This window comes from Triticum aestivum, chromosome 5D (assembly GCF_018294505.1).
Source record: "Triticum aestivum cultivar Chinese Spring chromosome 5D, IWGSC CS RefSeq v2.1, whole genome shotgun sequence".
Classification (NCBI taxonomy): domain Eukaryota; kingdom Viridiplantae; phylum Streptophyta; class Magnoliopsida; order Poales; family Poaceae; genus Triticum; species Triticum aestivum.
Genome location: NC_057808.1, coordinates 401,907,463 through 401,919,866, shown reverse-complemented (window position 1 = coordinate 401,919,866; position 12,404 = coordinate 401,907,463). Strand labels below are relative to the sequence as shown.

The 12,404-nt window shown below is 46.0% G+C and overlaps 2 protein-coding genes across 2 annotated transcripts; one reads left to right on the top strand and one right to left on the bottom strand.

The window, feature by feature from the left end:
- Positions 1-5,248: 5,248 nt before the first annotated feature.
- LOC123120735 (putative disease resistance RPP13-like protein 1) lies at positions 5,249-9,025 on the top strand. The gene is made up of 4 exons (XM_044540722.1): positions 5,249-5,278; positions 5,704-5,943; positions 6,086-8,512; positions 8,595-9,025. Exons 1-4 carry the CDS (start codon positions 5,249-5,251, stop codon positions 8,685-8,687), a joined length of 2,790 nt encoding a protein of 929 aa, XP_044396657.1. The 3' UTR covers positions 8,688-9,025.
- A 221-nt stretch (positions 9,026-9,246) lies between these two features.
- On the bottom strand, positions 9,247-11,396 carry LOC123122148 (UPF0664 stress-induced protein C29B12.11c). The gene is made up of 5 exons (XM_044542287.1): positions 11,077-11,396; positions 10,215-10,326; positions 10,002-10,073; positions 9,682-9,896; positions 9,247-9,586 (listed from the first exon to the last, which is right to left on the bottom strand). Exons 1-5 carry the CDS (start codon positions 11,184-11,186, stop codon positions 9,481-9,483), a joined length of 615 nt encoding a protein of 204 aa, XP_044398222.1. The 5' UTR covers positions 11,187-11,396; the 3' UTR covers positions 9,247-9,480.
- Positions 11,397-12,404: the final 1,008 nt, after the last annotated feature.

The window sequence follows — 12,404 nt, the reverse complement described above, 5'->3', positions numbered from 1 at the left end:
AAAAAACATGCCATGTTGGCACCTGACGGGCGGGCCCCGCCGGTCAGATTCGGGGTTAGCGCGGGCTAAGCGAGCGTTTTCGCGACTTGGTAGTTTTTTGCCACGGTTTAGGAAAAATTTGATAGTTTTTCGCACAACATCGTAGAGTGGTAGTTTTTCGTCACGTTTCCGTCAATTGTGGTAGTTTTTGGTTAAATACTCCCGCTGGGTGGGTCGTTTAGTTTATTTATTTGTCCAGTTCGTTGTAAACATTCAAACAAGTCCGAACAAAAAACAAGTCTCTCACGTTAACATTTTTTCCGCAAAAATGACGGGTATTTATGTGATTACATATAAAGCAGGGGGGTTTTATGCAAAAAACATGTGCATTTTTGTGATTACATACAACGTAAGGGGGGTTTCTGCAAAAAACATGCCATGTTGGCACCTGACGGGCGGGCCCCGCCGGTCAGATTCGTGGTTAGCGCGGGCTAAGCGAGCGTTTTCGCGAGTTGGTAGTTTTTTGCCACGGTTTAGGAAAATTTTGATAGTTTTTCGCACAAAATCGTAGAGTGGTAGTTTTTCGTCACGTTTCCGTAAATTGTGGTAGTTTTTGGTTAAATACTCCCGCTGGGTGGGTCGTTTAGTTTATTTATTTGTCCAGTTCGTTGGAAACATTCAAACAAGTCCGAACAAAAAAAAGTCTCTCACGTTAACATTTTTTCCGCAAAAATGACGGGTATTTATGTGATTACGTATAAAGCAGGGGGTTTTATGCAAAAAACATGGGCATTTTTGTGATTACATACAACATAAGGGGGTTTCTGCAAAAAACATGCCATGTTGGCACCTGACGGGCGGGCCCCGCCGATCAGATTCGGGGTTAGCGCGGGCTAAGCGAGCGTTTTCGCTACTTGGTAGTTTTTTGTCACGGTTTAGGAAAATTTTGATAGTTTTTCGCACAAAATCGTAGAGTGGTAGTTTTTCGTCACGTTTCCGTCAATTGTGGTAGTTTTTGGTTAAATACTCCCGCTGGGTGGGTCGTTTAGTTTATTTATTTGTCCAGTTCGTTGGAAACATTCAAACAGGTCCGAACAAAAAAAAGTCTCTCACGTTAACATTTTTTTCGCAAAAATGACGGGTATTTATGTGATTACGTATAAATCAGGGGGGTTTTATGCAAAAAACATGGGCATTTTTGTGATTACATACAACGTAAGGGGGGTTTCTGCAAAAAACATGCCATGTTGGCACCTGACGGGCGGGCCCCGCCGGTCAGATTCGGGGTTAGCGCGGGCTAAGCGAGCGTTTTCGCGACTTGGTAGTTTTTTGCCACGGTTTAGGAAAAATTTGATAGTTTTTCGCACAAAATCGTAGAGTGGTAGTTTCTCGTCACGTTTCCGTCAATTGTGGTAGTTTTTGGTTAAATACTCCCGCTGGGTGGGTCGTTTAGTTTATTTATTTGTCCAGTTCGCTGGAAACATTCAAACAAGTCCGAACAAAAAAAAAGTCTCTCACGTTAACATTTTTTCCGAAAAAATGACGGGTATTTATGTGATTACGTATAAAGCAGGGGGGTTTTATGCAAAAAACATGGGCATTTTTGTGATTACATACAACGTAAGGGGGGTTTCTGCAAAAAACATGCCATGTTGGCACCTGACGGGCGGGCCCCGCCAGTCAGTTTCGGGGTTAGCGCGGGCTAAGCGAGCGTTTTCGCGACTTGGTAGTTTTTTGCCACGGTTTAGGAAAAATTTGATAGTTTTTCGCACAAAATCGTAGAGTGGTAGTTTTTCGTCACGTTTCCGTCAATTGTGTTAGTTTTTGGTTAAATACTCCCGCTGGGTGGGTCGTTTAGTTTATTTATTTGTCCAGTTCGCTGGAAACATTCAAACAAGTCCGAACAAAAAAAAAGTCTCTCACGTTAACATTTTTTCCGAAAAAATGACGGGTATTTATGTGATTACGTATAAAGCAGGGGGGTTTTATGCAAAAAAACATGGGCATTTTTGTGATTACATACAACGTAACGGGGGTTTCTGCAAAAAACATGCCATGTTGGCACCTGACGGGCGGGCCCCGCCGGTCAGATTCGGGGTTAGCGCGGGCTAAGCGAGCGTTTTCGCGACTTGGTAGTTTTTTGCCACGGTTTAGGAAAATTTTGATAGTTTTTCGCACAAAATCATAGAGTGGTAGTTTTTGTCACGTTTTCGTCAATTGTGGTAGTTTTTGGTTAAATACTCCCGCTGGGTGGGTCGTTTAGTTTATTTATTTGTCCAGTTCGTTGGAAACATTCAAACAAGTCCGAACAAAAAAAAAGTCTCTCACGTTAACATTTTTCCGCAAAAATGACGGGTATTTATGTGATTACGTATAAAGCAGGGGGGTTTTATGCAAAAAACATGGGCATTTTTGTGATTACATACAACCTAAGGGGGTTTCTGCAAAAAACATGCCATGTTGGCACCTGACTGGCGGGCCCCGCCGGTCAGATTCGGGGTTAGCGCGGGCTAAGCGAGCGTTTTCGCGACTTGGTAGTTTTTTGCCACGGTTTAGGAAAAATTTGATAGTTTTTCGCACAAAATCGTAGAGTGGTAGTTTTTCGTCACGTTTCCGTCAATTGTGGTAATTTTTGGTTAAATACTCCCGCTGGGTGGGTCGTTTAGTTTATTTATTTGTCCAGTTCGTTGGAAACATTCAAACAAGTCCGAACAAAAAAAAAGTCTCTCACGTTAACATTTTTTCCGCAAAATGACGGGTATTTATGTGATTACGTATAAAGCAGGGGGGTTTTATGCAAAAAACATGGGCATTTTTGTGATTACATACAACATAAGGGGGGTTTCTGCAAAAAACATGACATGTTGGCACCTGACGGGCGGGCCCCGCCGGTCAGATTCGGGGTTAGCGCGGGCTAAGCGAGCGTTTTCGCGACTTGGTAGTTTTTTGCCACGGTTTTGGAAAATTTTGATAGTTTTTCGCACAAATTCGTAGAGTGGTAGTTTTTCGTCACGTTTCCGTCAATTGTGGTAGTTTTTGGTTCAATACTCCTGCTGGGTGGGTCATTTAGTTTATTTATTTGTCCAGTTCGTTGGAAACATGCAAACAGGTCCGAACAAAAAAAAAGTCTCTCACGTTAACATTTTTTCCGAAAAAATGACGGGTATTTATGTGATTACGTATAAAGCAGGGGGGTTTTATGCAAAAAACATGGGTATTTTTGTGATTACATACAACGTAAGGGGGGTTTCTGCAAAAAACATGCCATGTTGGCACCTGACGGGCGGGCCCCGCCGGTCAGATTCGGGGTTAGCGCGGGCTAAGCGAGCGTTTTCGCGACTTGGTAGTTTTTTGCCACGGTTTAGGAAAAATTTGATAGTTTTTCGCACAAAATCGTAGAGTGGTAGTTTTTCGTCACGTTTCCGTCAATTGTGGTAGTTTTTGGTTAAATACTCCCGCTGGGTGGGTCGTTTAGTTTATTTATTTGTCCAGTTCGTTGGAAACATTCAAACAAAAGAAAGTCTCTCACGTTAACATTTTTTCCGCAAAAATGAAGGGTATTTATGTGATTACGTATAAAGCAGGGGGTTTTATGCAAAAAACATGGGCATTTTTGTGATTACATACAACGTAAGGGGGGTTTCTGCAAAAAACATGCCATGTTGGCACCTGACGGGCAGGCCCCGCCGGTCAGTTTCGGGGTTAGCGCGGGCTAAGCGAGCGTTTTCGCGACTTGGTAGTTTTTTGCCACGGTTTAGGAAAAATTTGATAGTTTTTCGCACAAAATCGTAGAGTGGTAGTTTTTCGTCACGTTTCCGTCAATTGTGGTAGTTTTTGGTTAAATACTCCCGCTGGGTGGGTCGTTTAGTTTATTTATTTGTCCAGTTCGGTGGAAACATTCAAACAAGTCCGAACAAAAAAAAAGTCTCTCACGTTAACATTTTTTCCGCAAAAATGACGGGTATTTATGTGATTACGTATAAAGCAGGGGGGTTTTATGCAAAAAACATGGGCATTTTTGTGATTACATACAACGTAAGGGGGGTTTCTGCAAAAAACATGCCATGTTGGCACCTGACGGGCGGGCCCCGCCGGTCAGATTCGGGGTTAGCGCGGGCTAAGCGAGCGTTTTCGCGACTTGGTAGTTTTTTGCCACGGTTTAGGAAAAATTTGATAGTTTTTCGCACAAAATCGTAGAGTGGTAGTTTCTCGTCACGTTTCCGTCAATTGTGGTAGTTTTTGGTTAAATACTCCCGCTGGGTGGGTCGTTTAGTTTATTTATTTGTCCAGTTCGCTGGAAACATTCAAACAAGTCCGAACAAAAAAAAAGTCTCTCACGTTAACATTTTTTCCGAAAAAATGACGGGTATTTATGTGATTACGTATAAAGCAGGGGGGTTTTATGCAAAAAACATGGGCATTTTTGTGATTACATACAACGTAAGGGGGGTTTCTGCAAAAAACATGCCATGTTGGCACCTGACGGGCAGGCCCCGCCAGTCAGTTTCGGGGTTAGCGCGGGCTAAGCGAGCGTTTTCGCGACTTGGTAGTTTTTTGCCACGGTTTAGGAAAAATTTGATAGTTTTTCGCACAAAATCGTAGAGTGGTAGTTTTTCGTCACGTTTCCGTCAATTGTGGTAGTTTTTGGTTAAATACTCCCGCTGGGTGGGTCGTTTAGTTTATTTATTTGTCCAGTTCGCTGGAAACATTCAAACAAGTCCGAACAAAAAAAAAGTCTCTCACGTTAACATTTTTTCCGAAAAAATGACGGGTATTTATGTGATTACGTATAAAGCAGGGGGGTTTTATGCAAAAAAACATGGGCATTTTTGTGATTACATACAACGTAACGGGGGTTTCTGCAAAAAACATGCCATGTTGGCACCTGACGGGCGGGCCCCGCCGGTCAGATTCGGGGTTAGCGCGGGCTAAGCGAGCGTTTTCGCGACTTGGTAGTTTTTTGCCACGGTTTAGGAAAATTTTGATAGTTTTTCGCACAAAATCATAGAGTGGTAGTTTTTCGTCACGTTTCCGTCAATTGTGGTAGTTTTTGGTTAAATACTCCCGCTGGGTGGGTCGTTTAGTTTATTTATTTGTCCAGTTCGTTGGAAACATTCAAACAAAAGAAAGTCTCTCACGTTAACATTTTTTCCGCAAAAATGAAGGGTATTTATGTGATTACGTATAAAGCAGGGGGGTTTTATGCAAAAAACATGGGCATTTTTGTGATTACATACAACGTAAGGGGGGTTTCTGCAAAAAACATGCCATGTTGGCACCTGACGGGCAGGCCCCGCCGGTCAGTTTCGGGGTTAGCACGGGCTAAGCGAGTGTTTTCGCGACTTGGTAGTTTTTTGCCACGATTTAGGAAAAATCTGATAGTTTTTCGCACAAAATCGTAGAGTGGTAGTTTTTCGTCATGTTTCCGTCAATTGTGGTAGTTTTTGGTTAAATACTCCCGCTGGGTGGGTCGTTTAGTTTATTTATTTGTCCAGTTCGCTGGAAACATTCAAACAAGTCCAAACAAAAAAAAAGTCTCTCACGTTAACATTTTTTCCGAAAAAATGACGGGTATTTATGTGATTACGTATAAAGCAGGGGGGTTTTATGCAAAAACATGGGCATTTTTGTGATTACATACAACGTAAGGTGGTAGTTTTTCGTCACGTTTCCGTCAATTGTGATAGTTTTTGGTTAAATACTCCCGCTGGGTGGGTCGCCTAGCCCATCATCTCTGAGCTTTACAAGAACGCCTCCTCCGTCCTCAACTTGGATGCTTCGGGGAAGCTCAAGGAACTGGAACTGTTCGACGATCTTAAGTCTGCTTTCTACGAAGCAGAGGACATCTTGGATGATGTTGAGTATTACCGTCTCGAGAAACAGATACAAGATGACTGTCCCAAGTCAGAGGTGGCCGCGCCTCGACGTGACAAGGATCGCGTCAAGAAGCCCTTACGGCAAAAGGTTGGATGATATTAAAAATAACCTCATTTTGCAAATCAAGCTGAAAATTAGAATGTCCTTCAGTTTTTTAGTGCAGGTTTCTTGGATCCGTAGAAATATTTTCTCATTCATCGATTTCCTCACTTGCTATTTTGTTTTGCAGGAGTGTGGCATGTCAAAAACAGAGTTGAAGCAGAGCCTAGAAAAAATAGAAAAGGTCATAAATGATGCATGTGGACTTTTTGAACAGATGAACTTGCCAAACAAAAGTAACGCGAGCAAACCTGCCAACTCACGTGGTGCAGTCACTACGGCGAGGCCTCCATCTGTGGTAATCGGACGAGATAAAGATTGTGATACCATAGTAGCAATGCTTCATGATAAGGAAGATGCTCAACCAGACACCAATAGGGCTCATTGTCGTTATTCCATAATCGGCATTCATGGCATCGGTGGTTCTGGGAAATCAACCCTTTCACAACTTGTTTGTGCCCATGAGGAAAAGGATGGTCATTTCAACTTTGTTATGTGGGTTCACGTTTCTCAGGATTTTAGTGTGGATACCATTTTCAGGCAGATGTCTGAGGCCGCTACCAGGACCCCGTGCCCTCAGTTCAATAATCTTGACGCCTTACAAACTAATTTGGAGAAGATACTGCATGGAAAACGGTTCCTCTTGGTACTAGATGATGTTTGGTACAATAATAGAGATGTGAGGCAGTATGAGAAGCTGCAACAGATACTTTCACCGCTGAACGCTGGAGAGGCAGGAAGCAAGGTCCTGGTGACTAGTCGAACTAAAGACGCATTGATAGCTCTGGGTGCTGCAGAGCATAGATGTATTCCCATGTCAGTCCTAGGTGAAGATGTCTTCCTGAAATTGTTCAAGCACTATGCATTTCACAACGTGTGCGTTGCTGCTGATGACCGAATAAGACTCGAAGACATTGCGACTCACATTGCAAAAAAGCTGAAGGGATCACCTCTGGCGGCCAAAATTGTTGGAGGGCAGCTACGTATGAGGCCAAACATTGATTACTGGAGAAGTTCCCGAGATGGAAACCACTTGGATGACACCATGGGAGCTCTGTGGTGGAGCTACCAACATCTTGATGAACAGGTCAGACGATGCTTTGCTTACTGCAGTATTTTTCCTCGAGGACGTTACTTGGAACGACATGAGTTAGTTAAGCTTTGGGCTGCAGAAGGGTTTGCTAGAAGTAGCAATGAAGGGAAGGATTTGGAAGATGTTTGCCAGGGATACTTTGATGAACTAGTGTCAGCCTCATTTCTGCAATCTGAAGTAAAGAAGTACTCCAGTAAAAAGGATACTTATATAGTTCATGATCTGTTGCTTGATTTAGCAGATAAGGTTGCTGGAAGTGATTGTTTCAGAATAGAGAATCAATGGAAACAGATAGGAGATAGCTTGGTAATGGAAGGATGTGAAGATGAAGTTCCCCCAGACGCTCGCCATCTTTTTGTTCAGACCTATGGTTCAGAATTGATAAATGAGAAGATATGTAAATTGGACAAGCTGCGCACTCTCATCATTGATGGCGTAGATGACAGAAAACAAGTTGAGGAGAAAGTCGTCAAGAGTCTGTTTGTGAGGCTAAAGAAGTTGCGGGTGCTTATCATACCTGTCTATAATGATCAAGGTACATTTTCAGTCCCAGAATCTATTGGTCAGCTAAGGCATCTACGGTATCTACGGCATCTTCGTTTTGAGACTAGATACGGCAAGAAGCTGGTTTTACCAAGCACTTTGAGCAAGCTTTACCACATGCAGGTTCTAGATTTTTTTGATATTCAAAACTTGGTGTTCAGCTCGCGTGATGACATGTTTAGCCTCATCAACTTGCGACATATGGCCGGAATGCCGTTTCTGAAAATTCCAAGAGTTGGCAGGATGACATTGCTTCGAACGCTGCAAAAAATTATAGTGGGAAAGGAACAAGGGTGCGAGTTAAAGCAACTCGGCGGCCTAAACCAGCTTCGCGGCAAACTGAGTATCGCGGGCCTCGAAAACGTCGAGACCCGGCAGGAAGCCCTTGAAGCCAAGCTAGGCGACAAAGAAGGGCTCACGGCATTGGAACTGTGGTGGTGTCATGATACGAGAGGAGAGTTGAAGAAACAGGAGGCTCAGACAGAGGTGCTGGAGGGTCTCTGCCCACCCAAGCATCTCGAATCACTGTCGATCTACTCCTACCATGGCTTGAGATACCCGAGCTGGATGATGGGCCAGCACGACGGCGGCCCAAAGTATCTGAACGAACTCAGCCTCAACCATTCCAGCACAGAGCTTGGGCGAGTGCTTGGTGGGTTCTGGCCTCACCTCCGTTCGTTCCACATGTACCGTTGCAGCTCGTCCACCATGCCGGATCACATGGAGCACCTGACGTCGCTCACGCGCCTGGACCTCAACTGGTGCCCGAACATTCGGTCGCTTCCGACGCTGCCGCGGTCTCTTGAGTATTTGAGTCTCTTCTTCTGCAATGAGATGCTGATGAGTGCGTGCAGAAGAGCTGGAGACCCCAACTGGGAAAAGACTCAGCACATTCCTTATGTATGTGTCAACGACTTAGAGGTAATAAATCACCATATCTTCCTTGGCATTGTCAAGACTTGTCATTCTTAATCTGTTTGCTAAACTGTCAAACACCCACCAGTCGACAGAATGGATACGGACAGCCCATGTAGATCGCGGCGGCTCTTCATCATCATCAGCGCCCAAGACTCCCTCGAGCGTGGAGGCCGTGTGATCCTTAAACCTGCCTGCCAATAATATACCTCGTCTATTGTACTAGTAGTATGTTGCTGAGTTTGCGAGTCAAGTGGCGCTGCTGCGTCATCAGCCAGCTACACGGTGCAGAATTTGATGATCCTTGTCAACAAAGTGCGACTATGCCTGTAATATATAATGCTGTGAAACCATAAACGCTGAGCTTGCGTATTTCCGATGGTTTGTAATACTATTGCACGAGAGATAGATGCTCAACATCCACATTTATTTGTTTCCGATTGGTTTACAGTGAACTGCTTGTAGTAATATTTTCTTCCTTGCCCCAAACCCCAAGACGTTGCTCAATCTCTAGCCTTCTCTGTGGTGTGTTTATTCCAATCCAAGTGTTTGATGATTACAAGGGACACTAGTGCTGCAGCGGATCAGCAAACATATAGCCAAGCAGACCACTTTATATGCACATTATGACTGAGAGGTTGCCATCCTAGGTTCGGTATATTCTGATTCTGATTGCCATCCAAGGCTCAAGGGGCTGAATGGACCAAACCATCGCACACATCTGAAGATGTCGACACAGATTCACTCAGCATTCAGACCAGTTTTATAACTCTATACGACGAGATCAGCAACATATAATCCAGCACATCACCTTGTATGTACATTATTATACTTAGATCTGGATTGAATCCAACAGTGGAACACACAATCATACTACTATACTTCCATCACATCCTGACACCAAACAGATATATTGCTCGTGTGCGCCACATAGATCACCGAAAACACATGCACTTTGCAATCAGGCCAAAGCATCAGTACACATTCTCAGCGGGGCCGTGGTAGTTTCTCCTCCTCAGCTGGGATTCCGCTGCGGGCTGCTGGAGGAAGATCTTGGTAGGATCATGTGGATCGACGTACCTGTAAACATCAGAGCAGCTGTGAGTTCACAACGCAACGCAACAGAGGAATGGCTGGAACAAGGAGATTGGGAAATGTCAGATTGGTGCACTCACGCATGGCGCATCATGTCGTCGACAGGAGTTTGCGCTGCCTGCATGGGGTCCACACGGGGCACAGTAGCGGGCTGGGCTTCAAACTGATTGTAGCGCCGCACTGATGTGATCAGGTTCAGGAAGAGTGGCACAAAGGTACCACATCCACCTTCCTTGAACAAGATCTTGAAGGTGTGGGTCGAGTACAGAGCCCTGTTCTGGCTTTCTGGAACAACCTGGATTGAAACCATCCATGGTTAATATCTTCGTATGTGTGTTTAGGAATGTAGGATGTACAAATATTCTCCAGTTTGATCATAAAATGTTCAGAGACAACTCACCGGCTCAACGAATCCAGAAATATTGTTGCAGTGAAATATCGGTTGGTTGAACTTCTCACCGTGCACGTACAGCTGCAAACAAGTTTGTCATGTCAGAGAATTTACATTTTGCCCTAAACTCAATGATGTGATGAAATTATTAAGGAAGCAACATCAATTGTTCCTTTAACTGATTCACAGGAGATAGGGTCATTTCAGGATGCATTTGCTCACCAGAGGCATATCAAAGGCAAAGAAGTTCCCAACAGGCTTGGCGGCGACAAACACCATCCTTATGTTAGAAAGGTATATGGTGCCCTTTGTTTTTGCGTGACCGCCGGGCGCCCTGAGAACAGGCGAAGCAACCATATGAGACTGATGATAAGACTCCAGTTAGTTGTTTTTATGCAAACAGTGTTTAATAAGATAAATCCCAAGCTGAACATAATGAGAAAGCCTTCTAAATGACTACAACAATGAAAGCATTCCTCATCTAACTCGTGCACAACGAGATAAATGCATGGGTGCCGCATTTGTAGCTCACGATCTACTACAGACTGCGGCACGGTGTCTCGGTGCACCAACCGTTCCTAAATAAATCCCAAACCATACAATATGCAGCAGCAGCATTATTTTTCTCCTTGTCACCTAGCAGTTCCAACCAAGCGTTCCAAGTTATGTAGTGATGGAAACAAGCTATACATACAGGTCAACCACGCATCACCAACACATCAAGCCTTCGAAATTGTATGTTTGCAACCCTTGAAAAGCTAAATTAGTTGCAAGGCGACGTGCCAGCCACTGAAGGGCAGAATTCCCCTCTCAAACCAAGGGCCCAGCACAATTCAGGCCGCGCGCAACACCATGAATCTCAGACGGGCCAATTCCGAAGAGCTGCTAAAGCCATCCTCCTCGAAGCCAATCAACCAATCCCCCGCCGTTTCCTCGCGTCCAACCCTAACCTGACCCCGATTAAAAATCCCCATCCAGACAGCGCGATCGCCCGCGATGCTAGATCGGGGAAAAAAAATATCAATCTGTCCAAGCGAGGCGAAAGCAACCGGGGCGAGAGGAGGGAGGGAAGGGGATTACGCACGAGGGGATCTTGTCGACGTGGAACTCGACGCCGTCGCGGGCGAGGACGAACATCTCGCCGTGGAAGGGCACGGGCATCCCGTTCCCGAACAGCTGCGGGTTCTCCGCCATCTCTCCGGCCGCCCGCTGCTCGAGCCTTGGTTCCTTCCTTGCTCCGCCGCGTCGCCGGATGGATCAGGGGAGCGACGAATGTGACGCGGTTCCGATTCCCGGGAGGAGGAGGTCTGGGGTCTGGGTGCCTTGGTGGCGACGCTTCTCGAAGCGGTCGACTCGGGTTCGGGTGGTTTGGTTTCGTTGCGGCTCTGGGGTTGGGGTTGGGTTGGGGGTGGTCGCGTTTATGCGAGAGGGGATCCATCGCGTGGACCGCTCGATCTCTCGTGCGAGGCGGAGAGCGTTCCAGACGCGGGCCGAAGCGTGTCCCTACCGCTGACCCGTGCGCTATACCGTAACCGTGGTTTTGTTTACCTCAGCCAAATTGTTTGTTACTAAGTTTTTTTTCTTCACGTGATGATATGGTCGATTCGTCCGGACCGTGCGGTTCGTATGTGTTTTGGTCCTGTACTCACCGTTGACCGGTCCGAGCGTCCTTTTCAATGAAAATGGAAGCAAACATGGGGCTTGTGAGTGACCAGACCGCTGTCATGCATGCCTCCGACAACCTGACCACGTCCTTTCCTGTCCGAAGCGGCCAGCGCCGCATTCATGCCGGCACAGAGCGGACGCGACCTTACACTGGAGCCGACATTGAAGAGGCGTGCCGGCCGAGAATGCCATCCTCGCCGTTTCTTGGTTCACGCCTCCGCGTCCAAACGGCAACCCGTTTGTCCTCCTCCCTCCAATAAACATGAGCGGTTGCTGAGGAACCTACTCCGGCGTTACCTGTCCGTCCGTCTGCCACCCACCATTAGGCCCCTCGCCTGCCATCCATCCGCGATTTAAATGCAGCCCCGGGAACAGCCGCATCCAACCTCCTCCGCTCCCTATATCCTCTCGGCACCACACCCCGTCATGGCTTCCTTGAGCTCCAAAGCTCGGTGGGATCGTCCGAACAGAAAAAGGAGATCATCGCCATTACGGCCGGCTGGCAGGCCAGTAAACAGACGAGCTCTCCGAAGGCTAATGATGTGGACAAGCCAATAGAGGAGGCGGTTGATGACGAGCCGGTGCCACCGTCCTCGCTGGCCCATGCCGGCATCACCATGGGGGAGGCGCGGCTCACTACACCGACATGGTGCTAGAAGGGCGACATGTCATGTTTCGGCAAAGAAACTCTCGATGGGAGAATCGAGTCTATTCAGGAAGAATTGCAGCAACTTTTCAATCCTAACG